We start from the raw sequence: 23,743 nt of genomic DNA on the forward strand, positions 1-23,743 counted from the left end.
TTAATTTAACGTTCGCCTGGCTGGTACTACATTTACGGCACAATATTAGATCGCACAGAATGACTTGACTAAGAAAAGCAATGACTGCATCAAAATACCTCTGATGAATGTTCACGAAACATGATTAAAATCTAAAGCACCGCTAAGAAGACACGTGTTGCGAAGATTAAATGTCTCCTGAAATATACAACGCAGTGTTACTCTAGCGGTAAATCAACGTTGAAAAAAGCGCCTGTAGTCCAGTACTGATTTTGCAGATGGGAGTTGATTCAGTGGATCAGTCTCATGTTTCGCTGCTGAAGAGTTGACCGTAGGCGCTTCCGAGTGCATATGATACTAGGGTTTTGTTTCCGGCCGAGACCGGCATTGTTTCATGGTGTGCACAAAACAAATACCGTAGAAGGACTGAGCTTATCTGAATACATACCGCAGGTTGTTTCGTTTTTTGAACGAAGTTATCTCACCACTACTACAGAAGGAATCGAACTCGCCTCCAGGAGCACTTTTATAGTTAGCCTGAGATCTGTTGAAATTGATATCGCTGCGGCGGGCTACATCCGGGCATCACAAGTTGTGACGCGGAAATCTCGGCAGTGATAGGATAAACTATAGCGCTAAATCAGAAGTATATTTTGCTTTGATCACGGTGCGCACTTGGCGCTGCACTGCCGGTGTGAAGCAACCTCTACGATGGATTTAGTACTGCGAGGTGCGAAAAGAATTTAAAGCTGCAGGGATTATTTTGTTTTTAGCGGCGACAATATATTTGATAATAATGAGTTTTGAGGGGGAATTTATTAAGCCCACAATAATTGGAGAAAATATATATGATATATTTTTTTAATTATTTTATAATTGACACTCACCATTTTGTATGTATCGAAGGGTGTTCGCTTTCTTTACAGTCAACGTGCTTATTCATAAAATATACGTGATCCGCGTTTTGAGCACTCTAATTAAACTCACTGAAACTTACCGGGCATTTCGTGCCATCCGGATAGTACTTATTTACATAGTAGTAGGTGTCGGTCTTGTTTGGGAGGCACCAGTAATTGCAACTTCTAACGACTGTGTCCTGCACGAGAGAAAAATATCTAAAATATTACCAATATCTATGTTGCGCTTGTATAAGCAAATGTATAGTTTTCAATATTGTCAGCATGAACACGACTTCGAAATTTTTAATTTATGAATATTGACTTATATTGATATTGATATTTATTCTAGCTCAAGAGAACTGCTGCGCCACAGAAAGGCGATCGTCCGTACCACGAAGGCCTACGGCGATGATTATGATGAAATAGTAATGTTGAGACGAAAGAAAAACGGCCATTGTGGTTCAAGTGGAGCTGTTGGGTGAAACTGAGGTGATGTTTTGGGTGGTTATGTATTTTATTTTGTGGTCTTTGCTACGGTTGCCTTTGGTTGGTCTTGGAACTCCTTCACATTGTCATACACAGACCGGACACAACGGGGCACACGGGATGATAACCACGATTTTGGTACCTCACCTTTGAGTAAGAGCCAGTCGGGGCTCTGCTCTTCCGCGCAGCAACGGTCATTTAGGCCTAACACTCTGCCAGCGAGAGACTGAGATGTAAGGTGACTATGATTTACGAATACGTAAAAAAGTAATACGTCCACAGTTCACTGGGGAGACACATATGTAGGTGGCACGCGTCGTTTATAACAGAGCCTATTGATGATCGAACTAGAGATATGTGCCCGGAGCCAAGGGAGAGATGGTAACTGTTTATCTCCTGAGGCCCAGCAATGGAGACTCTGTCCAATATATTGGACAACAAAGTCTGAGCTACAACGTCAATAGTATTGCTTTTTTGCGCGTAGAAACCCGATGTCCCATATTTTGGACACCTAGTGCCGCCATCTAGTGAGTAGTGTCGAAGTTGTTTATGTTGCAGCGCCACCAAGCTCATTCAAAATGGCAGCGCTCAGCGGCTTCACGTTTTACGGCGACGGCCGAAAACGTAAGTAGTTTTTCGAGATATCTGACCTGTTTTTCGAACTATTATTGCTTGAGTATTAAACACAATGGTACAGAGAATACATAGGACTGTAGATTTGAGCTTCAAGCACGTCTGCTTTAATGTACACTTCACAAACTTTGTCACGTCCAATACAATGGACGTTGGGCCTATACCCCAGCTACGCGAGTTGGTTCGACTTTTTGTTTCGTGTTGCCGCCTCATGAAGCGAGGCCGCTTGCTTTTTATTTTTACTCAGTTTTATATTGTTTTATTTTACTTAGAGGCCAGACCGCGTATCAGTGACGCAACAGCTGACGAAATCCTCGAAAGAATTGCGCGGGGCCACACGTCGGACATGGATCTCTCAGACAGTGATGACGATGTGGCAGACGCCACTTTTTCTGCACCAGCTTTACCTGATGCACCTAGTTCAGACGAGGATGATGCCAGCGATGATGAAGAACCTTCCACCTCGTGCAGAGCCAAACGGATACCGTCATGGGAAGCCGCTCAAGGGTAAGGATCAAGACTGGACATGTTTCCATTCTTACATGCCTTTTCCGAGATCTGAACCAAAAGCAGGACTTATTTTACTCTTCTTTTTTTTTTTTTTTTGCAGGCCGATTTTGTCTTGGATGGCAGATTTCTCTGCTTTCGCTGACGGCCAGCAAGGACGGACTTGCTGGGCTCCCAATGAGTACTTCCAGCAGTACATCACTGATGAAGTTTTCGAAAGTATGGCACTGGCAATGAACACGAAACATGTCGCTGAGACCGGGAAAAGCCTTGACACATCTGTGGAGGAGTTGAAAGTATTTTTTGGAATTTCGGTTTCCATGTCCTGCCTAGGCTACCCACACATCAGGATGTACTGGCAGAATAGTACAAGGGTGCCTTCCATTACGAACAGGATGTCTAGGAATCGATATTTTCAACTGCGATCTCAACTAAAAGTTGTGAATGACCTGGAAGTAAGCGTGCAGGTCAAAGAACAAGACAGGCTTTGGCGGATCAGACCTCTGGTGTCGTCTGTATTGAAAGGTTGCCAGAAGCTTCCCCGCGAGGAGTATCTACGTATTGATGAGCAAATGATACCATTTAGCGGAAGAACACAGCTGAGGCAGTTTGTGCCACGGAAACCAAACCCCGAAGGGCTTAAGAATTTTGTACTTGCGACACCAAGCGGCTTGATTCTTGACTTCGAAATATACCAAGGCAAGAAATCCACTCTACATCCAGGCAGTTCTGGAATCGGCGAGTCAGCTGTGCTCAGGCTTACAGACACACTCACTCCAGGAACCAAGCTGTTCTTTGACAGGTATTTCATCTCTGGGGCGCTGCTCGATAAGCTTGCGGAGATGGGCATTGCCGGCACAGGGACGATAATGAATAACCGCATCCCGAAGGGTGCAAAACTGTCCACTGAAAACGAGCTTAAGGCCAAAGGCGAGGAACATCCGAGATGAAAGTGAGGAATGACAGCAAACAAATAGTAGTTCGCTGGTACGACAACAAGTCAATCACATTCCTCTCGTCAATTCACGGTAAAGAGCCAGAAGTTACCTGCCGTAGATGGTCAGCTAAAGAGAAGAGGCACATAGACGTCCCCAGGCCAAACATTGTACGCTTGTACAACACGAACATGGGAGGGGTTGACATGGCTGATCGAATGATCAGCTACTATCGGATGAAAGGGCGAGTAAAAAAGTGGACTGTACGATGTATCTTTCATCTTGTTGACATTGCCTTAAGCAATTCCTGGATTCTGTACACCCAAGACATGCGCGCCCAAAAGAGGCGAGAGAAGGACGTACTCAAATCATTAGAGTTTCGCCTGTCAGTAGGAGAGGCCCTTGTCGCAGAAGGCCATAGGGAGCCTTCAGACACTGACAGTGACACAGATTGGTCCCCTGCAGCAAAACGGGCTAGGTTGCCTCCAATCGAAGCTAGATCAAAAACATTAAAGCACCTGCCAAGACTTGCGGATGTAGCAAATGCGGCCCGTTGTAGGCTAGAGGGATGTAACATGAAAACTAAATTTTTTTGCATCAAGTGCAAGTTGTTCTTTTGTATAACCAAGGAAAGACAGTGCTTCGAGAAAGCTCACACGAAGTAAAGAAACTAAGTGCCGACATTTGTGATGTCCAGAGTATGAAAGAATAATCTGTATGTTTATGTATCTTTGAGTTCGCATGAATAAAAGCTTCTTTATTTTACTTGATCAAATCAAATGCTTGCTTCCTTACACACAAGTATCTATTTAATCTAGATTGCCTCGTTGAAACAATCAAGATGTGTAGGCCCAAAGTCCAATACATTGGACACTGTGTTGAGCCATTCCGGCAATTCAAATGGAAGTAAAAGCTGCTGTAGTGTGGTACTTAGGCCATGTAAAAGGTATTTTGAAAGATTAATGAGAATCTGCTGCAGTAAAATCGTCCTGGGCCTCAGGAGGTTATATTCATTCTCTTCCTCTTTCCTGAGCATGAAATGGTATTTAGATTTTGTCTAAATAGAACGCTTTTATTTTTATGTTTTGAATAAATATTTGAATTAATTTTTTTTAATAAATGTCACACATCTAAATCTCTTAATCTGCTTTTAAATGTTAATTTACAAAGAGTGGAATAGTTCCGAACAGCACTCCCTCACGACGAACTAAAACCAGGCAGAGAAGGAGGCAAAAAATGCAGGACCAACAGCGGGAGACACTGTGTTTCTCCTTTCTTTGCCTCCGTCTCGGGATTTAGTACGTCGAATAACAACGAATTCGCCTGGCTTGTGACGTTGTCTTCAATGAACACCCTATTCTCGATATTTTGACGGTCCGTTGGTTTGTCGCTCCGTCCGTGGATTTCTCAGTTAAATTTAGTAGGGAAAATTGACGTCAGTTTAACTGACATCATGTGTGCAAGCTGGAACCAATTCAGTGCGGAGAGGCAATTCAGCGGGGAAACTGAGGCCAATAGACGGATTTCAAAAAGCGTTCTCCGCATGCGTGAAGCCGCCACAACTTTAGTTCACAAGACGCATGCGGAAGTGCCACGGGCGGTTTGTGCCGTTTTGTACTCCGCACGTGCAGAGTTCAAGCGAAGTTCGGACACGCGCGGAAAGACTAAATCTACACCGACGCACTGCGGCAACGGTGCGTCGATTGAATTTGAATTTGAACGAAATTTGAATTCACGTTACGTAAATGTGAATTCAGTTGTCCCGCTTTATTTAGCATGGTGAGTCACTTCACTTGACCTAACCATCAATTCAAAATTCTCTGCCAAATATATCGGGATAGATTGGTGTCCTGCGACCTGCACGCCAACTCTAGTGAAAAATGTTATATGTGTAAGAAATGTCTTAGTCCAATAAGCCCGCATGCTCAAATAACGTAATATAAGAACACATACGAACTAAACTGGAGTATATAAGATGTTACAAGAAATGTATTATACATACTTGACTTTTTACTAGGGAATGCAGTATCCCCACGAAATTTAAAGGTGAAACTGATGTTACGTGGCCTATGCACCAATAAAGTTGTACCTAAATCTCGCGGGAAAATTGCTGTCGCCTGCCGTATACACAAATTTTATTACCCCGCTACACTTACTCAGCAAATTGACGTGAGGTGACCATTAGATCAATTTAGATTCACCTCTAAATTTAATGCGGGAATCGACACAACGTGTTCTATACGCCTATTCAGTTTTCCAGCAATGTTTGCCCGGAAACGTGTTAAAGATATACTCGTAGGTTCTTCCTGCTCCTCAAAGGAGATTTTAGCGTCTTCTAAACGAATCAAATCTGTAGCTGCGCGGCCGAGAGCAATTGCGGCGCCGGCGTTCCTCTCGTAAAAGAAGTCGTTCGGACCTTCGGACCCCGAGCGGAGGAGTACAATTTCGAGGGGCGACGGGAGAAGAGGAAACCACGAGCACGCAGAAGGCAACGCCTCGAGGCGATCAGTGTTCGGTAGCCGGTACAGACGCTTACATTGCGTACTCAGATACAAGATTAATGGGCCATCGAATAATCATCATGATCATTATCATAATTTATTAAATGTTCAAGGTCCTTAAGGGTAATACGTAGTTAGTTAAATAAATTATATATTAGTAGGAATGACAACACTTTATAAAAATATATCGTTCCCACTATTATGACTCACTAGTTACTCGAACTGCGATAGCCTCCTATGCTATTCGCAACTCCAGCATACTATAGGCGGCGCCACTCGTTTTCCAAAATGGCGGTTATAATGAGGGTCGGAAATGCGTGCCGGTATTCGCGACTCCAGCGAACTATAGGGGCCGCTCTAGTTAGGCAAAATAGCGGACGAAAGGCTCTTTCTTCGTTCAGCGCGCGGACCAGTATACCTTTTTGCACTGCAGGGTAAAATCGGTCTTACCTATAAAAGCAAAGCGATTTTTCGACGGTAGAATCTTTCTTCTAGATAGTGTGTAGGAATGACACGGCGTAAGGATAAAAATAATTACTGAAAACGATGTTTGTTTCAATGCTGTCTACGAGAAACAAGCAGCGAGAGCAGACGATAAAGTCGGAACGATCTCCTCACCCGAGCTTTTTTTTGCGTTGCCGCTACGCGGCGTTGATTTCGCTGTAGGCGCCAATACTAGCTGCTGAGTCTTTCTAGCGTGCTGGCTTCAGTGAGCGACACAAATTAGGGTGTTATGAGCGCAGGTCCCCTCTTTATTATAAAAACAAAGACGGTGTTTAGCGTAATATTTCCGCCAGGAGGAACGTTTCTATTGTAAAACGAAACCGAAACTAACCTCTATTCTGGATTTAATTGCTTGGTATAAGTGTGAGCATCGGATTATTTCATAGCTCAATGTGTGTCTTATAGGGTTATTACTAAGCTAAAGAAGTTCTTTGCGGAAACCTGATTTTTTATGACCTACGTGCCTGATCCAAGAATTCAAAATAATTTGGAGAGTTCCGTGTTTCTTTAAAGACAGTCTTTCATACACCTTAGAGATAACATATAACATTTTATTTGTTGACAAAAATCTGTGCTGATATATGCGTTTTCTTGCTCTCTTTTCTCGCTCATATAATTGTCATGTGAAAGAATGAACTGCGGGATTTGTAATGGGTTTTGCGGTATTGAGATCATTTGATGATTGAATTCCCAGCCATAAGACCGACAGAAACAATCCATATTTTAGTAAATATTGCACTGGTGACTAGTTTAGAATGTGTTGACAGCACGTATAAATAAGGAAAAACTCTTCTCACTACAAAATCCCAACGACGGAATCCGAGTCAGACAGCAGAAGTGTGCGTGTGTTGTATTTAAAAGCAACGCCTGACGCGAATGACTTTATTACATCTAGTGTTTCGCTGTTTGTCTATAATATGTCATAAATGACAAATAAGGAAGCGCATAATAACTGGAGAAACTAAACGTTTAATGGGGCGACCTCGTGCCCAAAACAAGATAGAAGAAGGTTAATGTCGTCCAAAGATTAGGATCGAGCGCTGGGGCGAGAAGGACTCAGGCTCGCCATGCCGAGCCCATTATGGAAACGCTTGGGCTTCTGGAATAATCGGCGTAGGAAGTTTGGCGCGTAGAGCATTCTAAGCTCGAATAAACAACAGGGACCTCGAATATGCCAGAACGCGACATTTACTGAAACAACAAAAAGATGTACCCGAAGCCAGGCATCGAACCTCAGCCCTTCGCGTGGGAGCCAAGCACGGTAACCACTCGGCCAGGGGCGCACTGCCTATACTGGACCAGATGCGCCCGGGGCAATATATCTTGATAACGATAATACACTCAAAATAAAACGAAATGAGACCTTACTGAGTAGCATGTTATGGGGAAATGGCTATTTTTGTGGTTGTGGCATTTGTTTGGTGCCTGCATTGCCGCAATTTGTATTAATAACAATAACACAAAGGAGATATTTGAATACACAGTTTTTCAAGCTCTAACATAATTTGTTCCTAATAATCTAATTTAAAACGCGCAAACAATTATGTCAATTAAAAGTGTCAAAATTATCATCACTGGTGCCACAACAGTAGCATTTTCATTAACAAGTTATAATTTATAAACATCAGAAAATGAATTAATACATTCTAGCTAATCTGAGAAATCCATGTAAAACTATATACATTAATTTTGGGCAACCATATGGCGCCATCAAAGTCGCGACTTTTGACAATCCAAAAACCTTCCAAAGTCGCCGCCAACCCTTTCTAACCAAATAAATGCCCTAAAACTCCCCCCCACCCTCCCCCACACACATACTCAAAAAAAAAAAAGAAAACAAAATCCCGGAGAATTTAGTTCTAATTCTTTCGCGACGTCGTCTTGCCAACCTCATGCCTCTCTAGTTAGAAGGACGCCTACCCGCTTGCACGTCTGCTCCCTGCAGCACGTTCCATGGGCGTTGGAAAACGGTGAAACGGTAGTGAGTTTTAGTTTTCCGTATACGAGTGAACGCAAGTACAGTGTATTTGCGTTAGCGTTGCGTGTTTGACACTGCGCGTGCGTGGAGCCCGAAAATGCTGTCTTGGATTGGAACATGGCGACGACGCACACGCGCAGCGTGGATTACGCAACTCTAACGCAAACACACAGGGCTTGCGTTTGCTTCTATACGCAATACTAAAACTCTCTAATAAAGTACAATTGAATTTCGGCTGTAGCATTACATTGGGACCGTGAATAGTGTTGATTGCATTCGGATATAACATTTCGCAAGCCTCGATAGCGAGCAGTTTAACCTTGCCAGCTGAGCAGGAGAACCGGGAACCCTCAGTAGAGCGCTTCCCCTTTCTGCCGCGGGAGGGCGAGCAACGAGCTGGAGGAAAGCCGTTTGTACGAATTTTGAGTAGCGTGCGCTCTTAAATTGAAAGAGGTGGAAAGCGAAGAAGGGGGGGGGGGGGGGAGGTTGAGGGGTGAGATCGCTGGAAGGACGGTAAGTTTAGAAGCGTAGTTCCTCCCCCCCCCCCCCCCTCCATTCCAGCTGCTTGGGCTACGTTCGTGCCCCGCTACCTTTGGGGACGCTAGGCCCAGCATGTGAGATAGGGTATGGAGACTGCATTTCAGGTATTCTAGGACGCTGGCAATAGAGGTCGCTGCCAATGTTTTATATAATTCGACCTACTCCCACTTCTTTGGCCTCTTGGTCCATTTTCGCACAAGATCGGTTTTCCGCTTCGTCGGCGTCTCCTGCTGGAGCACAGGTTACTATCGGCAGAAAGACTGCAAAGAATGTAAAAACGTGTCAGTAGATTTAATGAAGAATATGAGTTGAGATAAAGGTGCCCCATTTAAGGCGTGTTTGAAACATTTAAGCTTGTCTTGATCAATATAGAAAACATGGAACACTGAGCATTTGGGAAAACATGCGATAATATCACAAAAATCAAGATTTTTAAATGCAAATAAGTTAAGTTATTTACGTTTTATTATTACTCCAGATGAAAAGAGGAACGGTTTCTCCAAATCAAATCCCGCGCATCTAATTCTTTGCAGATTTCATGGGTAGGGAGAACACTAGATACTACAAAGAGAGGTTGGCGAAGGGTGAGGTTTAATTTTTTTTACAAAAAGTGTGCATGATTTTTTTTAGACCACGAGCATGATCATTAGCATACTCATGTGATTCTTCGCGTTCCCTCACAGGTAAAAGATTTAAGTTGAAATTTGTTTTTACCTTGTCCCTATATATTTCAGCGATTTCTTCAGGAGTGTATCATGAAAAAGGAAACACACTGGTACTTTTTATAGTTAAGGGCACAACACTGACCTTGTTATAACGGGACGTATTGTCAACGGCTACAACAACAATGTCTTATTGGACAAACAAGCGAATCAACCTTTCGCGTGATCATCAATATAAAACTTCGTGACTAATTTGGAATTATACTGCCAAATTTTCTGTTACATGTAAGGGTGTTAGCATACATCGTCCAAATTTGCGCAATATTTCATTCAATAAATATAACAGGAGCTGTTATCTAATAACATAAAACAATCAAACCGTTTTATATTCGCCGCAAAACAAAACATTTTGGGCAAGGACGCCGGAAAAATGTTGCAGTCCTGCAGCATTACTGGTTTCATTGCTCCCAATACAAAGTAAAAGCGGCATCAACGCGATGAAAAAATACACACACATATGCATATGCATACACTTACATATAGGCTATACAAAAGAAAATATTAAATATAAAATGGCGCTTACTTATTACAAAACTTCTTGAATTGTAGGACTGCTCACAGAGTGTACATCAAATCACGTAAATGCTTAGTGTTTAATAAAAGGGGTATTTGGTGACGATATCTTTAAAGTCCAAAATTCTTTCTCGAAGAGTAATACGCCTGAGGGGCTTCTGTCGCGATGACTGATTTTTTTTCTTAATTAGCAAGATCTTGAAGAATGTTAATAGTTTCTTACGGATCGTTCATAATTACCAAATATGCAAAAACATCTCGAATATATCTATTATTCTCTTTTTCAAAATGAGGAAACCAGTGGTAATCACGTAGAACATTTTCGATTATTTTAAGAGCCTTTTCCTGTAAGAGATGCACCTTAACAATGTTACCATCAGTAGTCGTTCCCCACACTAGATGGAAGTAACAAAGTAGAGAGAAAAATAATGCATTGTAAATTCGTCTCAACTTTTACTGTGCGTGTGTGTGTGTGTCTGTGCTTATTTATAATCCCTTCAACTTTACAAAGTGTCTTATGCAGATATGTAACATGATTATTCCCAGACATATAACTCGAAAAATTCATATTAGAGTTCTTATACCATCAAAGCATTAAAACGTTAGTTACGTAAAAACAAATCGAGCTATAGCTTAATGCGTGACGCCGAACATTTAAATAAAACTGTAGTTATTTTTGATGTGTTTATAATAGAACAATTCGTAAATAGCCATTATTGTAATTGCTTAAAAAGGGGTTTGCTTTGAAAGTGAGTACTTCTCTAGAACCAAAAAACTATATGCTAGTGTCCACCGCATACATAACTTTTTTTCAGGGTGTTTAATATTTCTAATATCATTCATGTATATGATAAACAATAAAGGGGGTGAAATACTTCCCTGAGCAGCTCCTGAGGAAATGTGATGCGTGATAGATATATGATCTTTGATTTGAACGTACTGGGAACGATGCTGTTTATGGGACGAAATGAGTGAAAGTAGAACTACTCGAATACCATAACAATCTAGCTTATCAAGAGGAGTTCTATGGTTTATCTGGTTGAATGCTTTACTAAAAGCCACGAAGATCCCCTGCTCTTGAAAGTTTCTTAAATTGTTTCTTTCTCTACCAATGCCGCAATTTCTGTGGACCTATACCTCCTTAAGCCGAATGCGAGTGTGTCGAACAAAACATTTTTCAGAAAGAGGTAATATGAGATTCTACAAATGAGTTACGCAAGGTTGTAGCAGATCTAGTACGAATCTAATGGGGTTGGTGAAGAGGTCCTCATAATCATGACTGCGACTCTTTCTCAAATTTATAAACACGTAGAATATTTCTGCGGTATCCGTGGTGTTCAAATACTGTTTTCCCAGTGAGAGAAATATAACTTTTCGCATTACTACTATAACCACTATTCCCGACCCACACAAAGTTATCATAGATGTAATTTCAAATTCCAGTACAGGAAATAATTTCATTGTCTAACTTAAAATTAACTATGGCTTTATCTTGAAGTGGGTTGCGCAGAAGAGAATTTAAAAGCTGCCAGACGATATCAGGCTGCCTTAAACAACATGTGTCGAGACGGGCTGAGCAGAAGAGAATTTAAAAACTTCCACACTATATCAGGCTGGCTTAAACCAAATGCGTCGAATTTAGGAACGTAATAGAGCTACTACGGTTGTCTTGACTGGGCGTTAACAAAATTTGTAAACATTTTTTAATTCGCGCAATTTTTTTTTGTCTCCTGTTTTCCCAAAAGGGTTATGAAGTAAGGTTTTTCTTTGGGGAAGTTTCAAATGATGACTACTGCTCAAATGATTGTTTGACTTTTTGTTGGTACGAACACGTTTAATTGGGAATGGGGTGAAGTAAGCTCTTGTAAGAGTAGTTATAAAAAATATTGCACTATTCAGCATCTGTAGTATTAAACATCAGACTCCAGTCTATAGTGAAAATTTTTATATAAATGCTTCCAGTGTCCTAAAGCCTATGTCTTGTGACATTAATGACTATGCTGTCTGTGACATTGTTATTAATAAATATGATCATAGGAAGGTAATCACAAATTCTATTACTAAGCTCACCAGCATTAATCTCATATTCATCATGATTGGTCACGAAAAAAACTGTCGACGTCGAGCATGTGATGCTTGTTGGAGGGAAGTTACATTAAGAAAAAAACAATGTTTGAAGTCAATAAACCAAAGAAATAAATTTCAAGACTATAATCCTCGAGCATATTTATATTGAAATCACCACAAAGGAAAAAACGACACTTCTCTTTGTTGGCGAAACAAGATAAAGCTTAAAAACATTGCAGTAGCACCGAGACATTCAGATTTGGAGGATGATATATAACTGAGTAACTAGGACTTTCATTTTTGACGCAAAGTATTCCATAACACAGGGTCACGATGGAATCATCACTAAATATTTCACAGCCAGAGACACGATTCTGTAGCGATATGCCATCACCACGATTATAACTGCGACTAAAAAAGAAATTACTCTAGCCAGAAGAAATCATAATCTTTCCTAAACGATTCGGTCAGCATCATTACATCAAGCGATCTTTCAATGAATCGAAATTCACTGTTAGATTACAACACTTTAATCTAGCAGATTACACAGCCTATTGAAAAATCCACCAGGCCGGTTTGGAGTGTCCTATTGTTTTCTGGTGTGAACATCTGACTGGCGTGGTGTGTTATGGCGTGCACATCAAACCAGCCTAACGTGTTCTAGTGTGCCCACTACAACACGTTAGGCTGGTTTGGTGTGCCCATCATACCATCGTAGTGTGGTCGAATGTGCACATTAAAACACACTAGGCTGGTTTGATGCGCACACAACAGCACACTAGAATGGCATGATGTGCACACTACGTCACACTAGTCCATTCTAATGTGCACACCACAGCACACTAATCTGGACTGACATGCACACCAGGGTGCCTCTGGTGTGCGTACATTACGGATATACGTCTAAATTTGAATGAAAGCATCTCTTGTTGTAAAATTAAATAAGATGTATAGAGCTCAAATACCACGTTTGATTTTATAATGTTCTTAGTTCCAGGGGCGATGCAACAATTCTGTTCGAATAATATGTATTTTGCGCAAGCATGCTGACACAGTGTAACAAAAGTTTACCCATGCGCTCCAGCCTTATGTACAGAATAGAGATTTCTCTCATCAACAATCGTCAGCAGCTTGTCATCAATGAAAACTTGAAAATATTGCAGTGGGCTTTTGAGATCATCAGAGGCCGTAAACATGGGTTCCGCAGGTTCCACGAAGCACCGGTCTTCCATTCGCCAGTCAAAAACTTGCGGCGGAGACTTTTGTTTCTTTCTTGACATTGGCAAAACCTGACCGGCGGGCTTTCCGCCTTCAGTTTTGTTATCGCTTGGAAGTTTTGTTGTTAGGCCCTTCGTTGGCAAGTTCTCCTCGTCACCGTCACTCACTTCACTATCACTAGATCCCGCATCGGGACCCTGTTCCATTTTCCGGAATCAAAACCACATAGGGACGATCGCGACTTAGGGTCTGGTAGAAAGATCCTGATGGAATTTCCATCGGGCAGCAGTAGCATACGAAACCTAGGAGAAAGGAGCACCGGGTCAGCTTCTATCAGTAAATAGGTCAGCATAGGGATGAACTAAATCACGCCAAACAAAAAACTTTCTTCCGAAAATTACAACTGATTCCTCGTGCATAGGTATGTAAAATTCAGACTGAACTGTCGCGCCTAAACAATCGCCCAATCTATTTACCTTGATAACATTTATCGGCTTATAACTACCGAAACACTGCCAAATCTAAGCATGGAAGGGAACACCACCGAAATCACAGAGCTACTATGCGACTCCTCTCTTACACGATACGCATATCTAGTATGTACTTTTTTTCCCCACCTTTCATACGCTTCAGCGTCAAATACGTCTCCGCTATGAAATCTAGAACTTCTAAAAATGCAAAATTACCATATTTCAGAGCAGATTACTGCTTCCCTTTGTAACAGCAGGTCGAAGTGCGTAGCACGGCGTGGACGATAAGCGTCCTGGTCCCCTAAACTCGTCAAACACAAAGTTGCGGCCGAAGTTGCGGAGTCCCCTGATTGGCCTATCACGACGATGACTTGGCACTTTTTTCTCCGACGTCCAATCTGCGCGCTCCGCGAACTTTCTGCTCCAACTTTGTGTTTGACGAGCTTAGGGATCCTGGGCGCCGTCATGCACACCGGAGCCGACGGAGTATCTGGAGATCCCCTCGCGGCAAAAATTCCAGACCGCGAAACCAAAACCAGAAAATGTATCTCCTAGGATACGTTAAAAATTTCGCCTGAGCATTGATTTGGGTCCCCAAAATCTATCATTATATAGAATGTATCCTCAAGATACACTATGCCTTAAAGGGTTAAAAAAATAAAAACGAAAGGAAAACGTTTGTGTTGCCAGAAGCGGTGGGAATCGTCGGCGGCGTCTGTGTACACTGGGCGATTTAGCCCGCCAGCTGATTAGAGCAGAGCGCGAAGGATGAAGGAAAAACGGCCATGGGAGCAAGTCACGAGAAAAGGTAAGGATATTTCTTTGTTTCTTTTTGTGCTTGCTGCATTGCGATTCCGCGATTTCGCATCATTAGATTTGATTGGGCCCACCGAGCTTGAATGTATAGCTTTACAGTAAAAAAAATTCTGGGCGGCTATCAGTTCGAAAGTCTTTGTTATCCAGCATAGCCAGCCGGTAAGCATATTCTAGAGTTGTCATTTGGACACCAGTTTGAGTTGTCTTCACCACTTGTGGGGTCGCTCTATCATAATCGCCTCCCGATCGGCATGTGGTTTGCTCGTCTCCCATGGAGTGACACAACACGGCGAGAAGATAGCAAATCGGTTTACTATACTTCGCAGTTATCCGTGTTCGAGAGCCGGCAATCGGGCCCGCCGACCCTGGTTGTCGCCCGTCATTCAAAGCTCGCAGTCGCAGTCCGTGTCCAGGCCTCCGGATCGTCCTCCCCACGCCAGCGCTGAGTAGCCAAGAGGCAAGCTGTTCCGGGCTATGACAGCCCGAGTCTTGCCGCAGAACCACTCTGGGATCGCCATGGGCTAGAACGGTATGGCCAGGGTTCGCCGTTTGCGCCGGTCATGATCCGAACCTCGCAGGTTGAACGCTCCAGGGATGGCCATAGGCCGGGCCAGACCAGCCAGAACGAATCCATCGTTCCCGCCCGGCCCCAGCCATATGCAGCACGCTCTTTCTGTTTCCTCGCGCTCTCCCCCGGCTAGAAAATGTGGGTCATTAGAAACGAACTCTTCATGCCAGAAAACAGTACGGACGTTGCAATAACTGTACTGTGATATGCAAGAATGGTGTAAAAATGTCACAGGCAACAAATTCCACATGTGAGAAGTATATTTACGTTTCACATGAGATTTTTCTAAAGAAAAACTTACGGATCCTGTTTTCTGCGTGCCGTCACATTTGTTACCAGACTCAGCATTAAATTTGGTTGCCGAAACAAACAAAACGTTATGTGCTATGAAAATCCACTATTTGAGAACTCGCAGGTTTGGAAGGTTTTGGTTGTGAGCGCGCGTGTGCCGAACGGCTATGCACACGTACAATTACGAGTGCCGGAACGGGCCAACGAACCTCTCGCTTCTTGAAGGCCTGATCGCCTGATCTTCAACGTCAGAGCAAAGCAACAATCGGCCCGATTTTTCATACCCTATCTCCCTATGTGTTGTCTGAGTGACTCGTAAAACAGCTTGTATAAAATTGTTATTTTGCCGAGTAGTCTGCAAAACGATTTCGTCATGCAGACCCCTTTCCAAGCCTGCACATCTATTTTCGTTCACTTCAACGGCAACAATTACTGTAGAATTCACTTACTTGATGCGTTGCACTGCAGTGATCCACTTCTGTCACCGTGTCGCTTCCTAAGATCTCGAGGGGAAGCAGTATAGTTGGATGCTTGATTCGCCTTCGTGACTGTGAGAGTTTTTCACGCAGCATTAGCGGCCTTTTGTTTTAGGGGAACCCTAGGAGTAGGCGAGGTGTCACAGGAACCCGCTGAGGTCATGTAGACGCGAAGCCGGGACTTACTTTTAAGAAAAACTGTTTCCAAAAAGGCTGACTCCGATCCACAATGCCACAGTCACAGGTGGTTTCTAAATGCGCCTGCCTGTAGTTCCGCGATCCGGGCTGTCCTGGCCCACCCGGTGTTTTATTTTGCAGCCGCTAAATGGTGCAACGTGTAGTGCAAATTGCATTGCCGTTTAATATTTGGGTCACTTCAAATAAGGGGAAGGAGTGCAGTGGAGAGATTCTTATTATCGAGATTCTGCAGTGTTTGCCTCCCCCCCCCCCCTCTCCCAGACACACAGTGTCGTTGCCCAAGACGCCTCTGACTGTATGTTGCAAAACTTAATTTGTTTTTGATCTGCATAAAAGTAGAAATTAATTTAGTTACAGGGTGACAGTGCTGGTGGGTCTAAAATTTAATTATGTATTTGCGATCTAGACTGCTGATAATGTAGTTGCAGGCAGTGGCAATATGAATCTAATGAAACGAGTGAATTGTTCAGGCGAAGCTCTTCTTAGTACTGTTATGCACATGCTTCAGGCTCCTCCACTGTTGAGAAAATAGTGTTTCATCCTCTTCTCTGCACACAGAAACAGAGGGATCAAAAGTTTTTTTTTTTTTTTTTTGGGGGGGGGGGGGGGGTGGCAGGACAACACTGTCATACCACTATAGCCAGACTTTTAACTCAACAAGTGGTTGATGACAGAACAGGACGACTTAATTTCATGACTTCTTTATGCAGGGTTGCACGATACAGTCATTTCTTACTAGTCATGCGAGTAGGCGCAACGACGAGAATTGGTAAGGTTGCCAGTATCCCAAGTGAATAAATGCTATCTTAAACACGTGATTTCAAAAGGTAGTCTTCATATATTTAGTGCATAAAGCAGCCTGGCTGTGGCACCATCATTAGGAACAATACCACTTTAATGGTAGTGACCACAGCCCTTCTGTTACAACACTATAAGTACCGCAAGGAAGAGCTTACATTACCTCCACAAATTTGCGTTGTCGCAGATCATAAATCAAGTTAAAGCGATTGGCTGATGGTCTAAAAATCCTAAAAGAAGTGAAAGCGATTTGGTGGTGGAGTGAAATTACAGATCATTTTAAGGGCATGCATTGCTGCAGCCTATTAGCAAATGTAGCATACACTTTGTTTGGGCATATGCATGCTTCCTGCTATTACTACAACAAAGAAATGGGGCTAAATGTTTTGATTAACATAGCTCCTTAGCATAGGGCTAGATTGACGTTGTGAACGAATATTGTGCTTTGTTTAAACTGCATTGCACGCCATTTTGGATATCTTGTGTGGCTATCTTTTTCTTTATTAAAGCTACAGTATGTGTCAAATATTGTATAAGAAAGGGGGAATGTGCGTCCGACAAAAGACTGAAGACGAGGAAGTCCGGAAAGGGAGGCGCGAGGACAGAGGACATCGAGGCGATCAAGGCAGCGGTGAGCGTTGTGCACATCTGCTAAGTAAACGCGATATTCTATTTTTACACAGAGGAGATCGTTCCCCTGACTGGCTGAAAAAGTATGTCCTAAGCGTATAAGCAAATCAAGACCCTGATGTTACTCGTTTCTCTAACCTTCGATTTGTTCTCCTACGTGCTGCTGTGGATGCTCGACCTGGTGAGGCCTTTGCCTCCACTTGGCCACCTCTCCTTGCTGTCCGGAATGGTGATGTACGTAGCCGGGCCTAGAAGGCATTTTATCTATCGTTTTCACTTCATTGACTTATTCAGAACAGACTAACAGCAGAAAAACAAGGACACAAACAGGCAGGCAAACACAGGTGCTGACTTAAAGGTACACTAAAGACGTTTTTGAGATGGTCTGTTCTTGGTGATAACTCATTCGACAAGCTCTAAGAATTCTAAATATCCAAAAATTATGCTCGTTCAATTCCTATTTTGCTACTAAAAATAGAAACAATATAAAAATAAAATAAAAAGTTCACTTCATTTTACACGACAAGGTGAACAATCATCGAAAAAGTGTATATGCGGATGAGAATGACATCAGTGCTATATGATAGCCGTGTCTCACAAATTACAATTAAGCAGTGCCAATAATACCTATCCAGGGGTTAGTAAGCTAGCCCGTCTCGCTAGTATAGACTAGCAAAGAAGACAGAGGTCAGACATAATCATGCCTATTTCTGAACACAGCAAGGGTGTGATCTATAGTAGTGAGCTAATGTAGTGAGCTATGGTGATGGCACATTTATTCGTGCTTTCTTTTTTATGTATTGTCATCGAGTGGAGCCAAAGGCGTTTTTTGACATCGCTTGGCTGCCCGAGACTGCACACATTTGTACAAAACATGGGAGTGCACAGCAGTATACTTCCTTCGTACTTTGCGACGTTGAACTTAAAAATTGTCAAATGGTTCATGAAAGAGTACCTAAAATATCAAATATGTAAAAAGCTTTCTTGAAATATTTTTTATCTTATTATTTGTATTTGATGTGTACAGCAATAATGGGCCTCCATTCTTAATGCATATTCCAAAGCTGAAATTCTTTCTCTTAAAGGGGCGCTCGGGAGCTTTCTAAGATGGCCTATTTATGGCCGTAACATATTATATGAGCTCTAAGCATCCCAAAAATTTAAAGTTACAATCATGTGCAGCTTATTTCACTAATAAAAATGTGCCAAAAAATAGTGAATCTCAGACGTACAGATGGTGCCATTGAACCCGGCCGAATGTAGGCGAACAACTAACGGGGCTCATCAGACAATCACAAGCGATGGCTTGACGACCGGACAAGCAGCCGTTCAGTCCTGCTCGTCTTAACGGGAAGCCGTCGCTTGCAATTGACTGACGAATATCTTTCGCCGTTCCACCCTATTCGCCTTGATTCGGTTCAACCACGTTCGCTATCTCTGATCACATTTTATTTTAATATTGAAATAAGCCGCACATGATCGTGAGTTTTGAACTTTTGCGATGCTAAGAGCACATAGGTTGAGTTAGGAACATACATAAGCCATCCTGGAATACCAGGGAGGGCCCTTTTAATTTTTTTTATTTATATATATATATATAGTGAAACAAAGCAGGAATATCATTGCAGAAGAAAGTGGAGAGCCCATTTGTGTTGCCTGTATTTTTCCACTTTTTGTGCATTTGCTTTACAACGTTACTCACTGCAGATTCATCTTGAAATTTGGCATCAAAATGCGAGAGGCAGCATTTACACACACCGTGGAAAAGGCTGCCACCACTGAACGCGATCTCAGAATGGTCAGCTGATCACTATAGGAGCCTGCGGAGATTTTTGACAAGAGTGTGTCGGGGCAAGACTGCAGGCGTCTCCCTTAGGAGGGCGTGGTGGGAAAGAAGCCCCTAACACGGGAAAAAATTGACGCTTTGACAGGTCGGTATTTCTGATCAGCCTGAAAGGGCAGCACATAATCTGTTGTGGCTGTGCTGTGCTTAGCACTGCACATAGTGTGTGTATAGTGTGAGTTATAATTTACTATGATTTGAGATATTTCTTGAGCCTATTGTTGGTTTTGCCATGTGCAGCAGACATGCGCAGTCAGTGACACTAAGAGGTGAGATAAGGTGAATGCGGGCAGACCAGGAGAAATGCCGCGTGGGGTGCAGCGCTTTCTTTGCACACCGGGAGCGAGGACACGACGTCCGATCTACAGTCGAAAATGATAATATCGAATCCGGTTCATTCAAACTGTTTGTAAATGGACTGGTAGCTGCAATAAAAATGCATAGCGCAAAATAATATTACATCGAACGAAAATGGCAGCGTCTCCCCATAGATCGATCTGCGAAGAGCGCAATTTAGTTCTACAAGGTGGCTTTTCCCTGGTAGGGGATATTCCCTGGGAGAAAGCCAGCTCGCAGAGAAAGCTGCCTTTTTTTCTTTCGCTTGAACGGCCGCGTCGACCGCCCAAAAGAAAAAAAAAAAAAAAGAATAATCTCTTTTTCGGGCGGAGAGGGTGAGCCGGTACACGAAAAGAGGCCACTAAATAGCTTCGTTGAGCGTCCCTAATGACGCACAGATTCCCCCTTCGAGAGCAAACTACTTTTCTAAATGTGGCGTGCTTGTTCCTTGTCAAATTCATTAAAACTTTTATAGAGAATTGCTCGCTATATCGAAGTGGTAGACGATATTTTGCGGGTTTGATATAATCGGGCTTGACTGCATTATGTTTCTCACAGGTAGGGGAAAGAAGATTAAACGCTTGAGGGCAGCCGAGTGAAAATTGACTGATTATCAGGCTGGACACGACAGAACTTCCCTGTTTACTGTTGTAGCCGTGATTTTATTATTTTAAGTTTTTTCTTATGGATAACTGCTCGTGTATTTGTTTATGCACTGTAGGTTTTATCATAGAATACGAACGTGCCCATGCCATCATCTTAGCCATCCAGATGTGCTGGCAAAAACTGCATGAAAGAAAAGAGTCATGCCCGAAGGAAAAATCCATCAATGTTTTCTAGTGGACCGCTGACTGTGCCTGACTGTACGTCAAGCATGTCTGATTGGCCAACAAGTTACTCTGACCGACAGTCAAACTCCACTCAGACTCTTCTTGTCGGCTTTCTGATGGTTTCCTGGTGGCAGTCGGCCGCCGCAAAATGCCATCAAGATTGCCTCTGACTGTACGTCAAAAAGCTTTGACGTGCAGACAGACGTACGGTCAACGGACGTAAAGTTCGTTCCGATACCACTATTTCGTCAAATCTATGAATAAGAAAAATAATCTATGCACGAAAAAAAAAACGATTTCGGAACGTGAGCCCATAAAACCGCTGATGTTAGAGATATGACACGCAGCCGACCGACAACCATGATCAGAAGCCCGCCTAAACGCCGAACACGCCACTTCGCTTCGCCCATAGAGGCTTCGCCGAGCTTTCATGAACGATCGCTCTCGACTCGTTTTGTTTGCCCGCTTGCTCCAACCTGTCGATCCTGCCCGGGCTCTACAATGTCTTATGTTTTAGCAGAATTTCTACTCGACAAGACCCAGCCTGTTGTGAGTTCTGACGATGTAAGGGACTTTAGCGGTGTAGTTGAAAACGACAAAGTGTACTGGGCCGGAGACGCGCGAACAAAAAGATCGTTCTACGACGCGAAAGTACTCTACATGGCAGGTGAGTAGAACTGAAGTACAGCGAGTGATGTACAAGTGCTTTGCATAAGATGTTGACGGCTTAACTGAATTTGCAGCCGAAGCACCTCGTATAAAACGAATGGTCAAATCGAGTTTCTCAAGCGATGGCATAGCATAGGGGTTAAGGTGTCCGATTTGTGCGCAAGTAGTCACGATTTCGAACCGCGGTGGTCCTGCTTTTTTTTTTTTTTTCTCGGACATTTTGCTTTATGGAGGCATTTGGCGATATTTATGAGTGCATATAGCTTTACTCTTATATAAATGCTGCCCTTGTTGATGAAATTCCCTTGGCAGTGGCAGTCAGACGTCATCTGATGGACCATCAGATGACGTCTGATGGTCCATCACGTTCTACCAAGGCTGCTGACTGGCAGTCAGTGTCCCAAATTACGTATCGTGATGAAATTTTTAATAGGGTGGACAGCCCTGTCTGCAAGGGAATGTGGGCGAGTGGTGCGTGTTGGAAACAAAATGAAATAGTAAGTTTCATTCTCTTTGTCTTTGTAGTTTTGTTTCATGACAAAATGAACACCTAAACCTTTGAAAAATTGGTGTTATTTTTGCACAATTTGCTAGCTGTTGTCATCAGCACACCTTTCTGCATCTTAATTATATTGTGCATGTATGAGCAGCTCACCCCAGAAGACACTAGATGGGTCGGGTCACATCAGAACACACTTGACAGGGTCACGTCAAGACATCAGAACACGTCAAGACACCGGACCACGCAAAGACTCTAGAACACGTCAAGACACCAGAACACTCCAAGATCCGTGTCTGAATTTCCGCTCTGGTGTAAACGTCAGAAACGCAACAGTCCAGGGCTGGTGGATTTTTCAATAGGCAATATAAATGAAAGAAACTCGACAACCGAGCAGTCTGTTTTTTTATGAAGGCATTTAGTCATTATCCTGTCATTAGAACCACATTTATAGCCCTGATAACGAAAAAATGAACAGTAAAAAGATACAACAGCTGTATTTACGAGATCTGTCCAAGATATTCTGGATGAAAAATGGCAACGACAGGGGTTGCAAACGCCTTTTTTGTAAGTATTTTAGAATTTCGAACACAAACATCTCGCCACTGGTGTTCACGCATCTTTGAAACCGAAATTCCTATGCAAAAAGGCAATTGTTGTTTATTTTCTACATGTTTAGGTTTGACTTTCATTCGGTTAATTTCTAGCTTTGGAGAACTACCGCTCAAAGGACGGACCGACTATGCCCTAAAAACAAAAACAACATGTGGCTCCACCCCCAGACAAGTATATGAATTTCCGCGAGAAAAAGCCCGCGCATCAGTGGGAGGCTCAGGTGCTATGTAAGTTGTATTAATCATGCAAAAAGAAGAGAACACTTTAGCCTTGTGTTATATTATTTGTCCAGATATTATCAACCTGCAGTGAAAAGCCAGATGAGGTTGTAGAATCAACTTTGGGGACCGGTGCATCAAAGGGCATCCTGAACGCCAGGAACGAAACAACCAGCCACCCTAGCACCAATGTCTCGTCGACAAAACGTTTCTATCGCTAGTTCCACCTCTGATTTCGGGGCGCGTCCAAATCTCCTTCTCGCTTGTTACTCAGTAGTTTCAACCCACATTACCCAGGACTGTACATGTTTGTGATGCCGAATGGTAATTCTAAATCAGAAAGAAAACGGTTAAAATGTACTAAATGTTTTTAACATCGAAATGGTCTGCTTCCTAAAACAGTGTTTTGCATTGACGAAAACAAATTACCTGCCATTACTGCAAGAGCTGTGGATGCTGGAATCTTCATATTGGCTTGGGTACGTCTTCGTAGAACATACAGAATTCATTGTTCTACTTCACTTTTATACGTCGGTGGTTGGAATGTATGGAGCGCAGTTGTCAGTAAACAATGTGAAAGAGTCAATCTCAAGGATGAATATTATTGTTTACAGGCTTTATTTTCTGCCACTAAATTCGAACGTAACGAAAGGTAGCAACCAATGACGACCCTCAAGCAGAGCCAGAAATGCAACGTCACCCGCTTCGTCGTCTTTCAGTGCGTATAACACCACCTGCTAAACCGATCATGCGCATCATAGGCGCCTTCTCCTTAGAAGTTCAGTTTTGCGCTTGGGCTCGTGCGTCTTCCAGCTTTGGTTGTGCTCTGACTTAAAGCTGTAAAAAATCTCAAGTTTCAGATTGTCTTGTCTCTAACCTGCTTTTGATTGACAATCATATGGAATGACAGGGGACCTTTCAAGTAACCTTTACATTCCTAACGGCCTACATGTTTTCCCTCATATGTCCCTGATTCTTATGCTCAAAAAAAAAAATTTAAAAAT

At 42.8% G+C, this 23,743-nt stretch overlaps 1 protein-coding gene across 1 annotated transcript; it reads right to left on the reverse strand.

Moving 5' to 3' along the window:
• Positions 1-696: 696 nt before the first annotated feature.
• On the reverse strand, positions 697-23,208 carry LOC120842061. Its single transcript, XM_042290609.1, has 4 exons — positions 23,169-23,208; positions 9,125-9,222; positions 977-1,075; positions 697-702 (listed from the first exon to the last, which is right to left on the reverse strand). Exons 1-4 carry the CDS (start codon positions 23,206-23,208, stop codon positions 697-699), a joined length of 243 nt encoding a protein of 80 aa, XP_042146543.1.
• Between the last annotated feature and the right edge of the window lie 535 nt (positions 23,209-23,743).

This window comes from Ixodes scapularis, unplaced genomic scaffold (assembly GCF_016920785.2).
Source record: "Ixodes scapularis isolate PalLabHiFi unplaced genomic scaffold, ASM1692078v2 PGA_scaffold1__304_contigs__length_218370807, whole genome shotgun sequence".
Lineage (NCBI taxonomy): Eukaryota > Metazoa > Arthropoda > Arachnida > Ixodida > Ixodidae > Ixodes > Ixodes scapularis.

Coding starts and splice junctions, on each gene's coding strand:
- LOC120842061 (XM_042290609.1), bottom strand. CDS start 23,208: ATGAAGATTCCAGCATCCACAGCTCTTGCAGTAATGGCAG. Junction 9,223..23,168: donor AGCTCTTGCAGTAATGGCAG/GTAATTTGTTTT, acceptor CATTCTTTGCAG/TCTTTCTGCCGATAGTAACC. Junction 1,076..9,124: donor AAGAGGCCAAAGAAGTGGGA/GTAGGTCGAATT, acceptor TCTCTCGTGCAG/GACACAGTCGTTAGAAGTTG.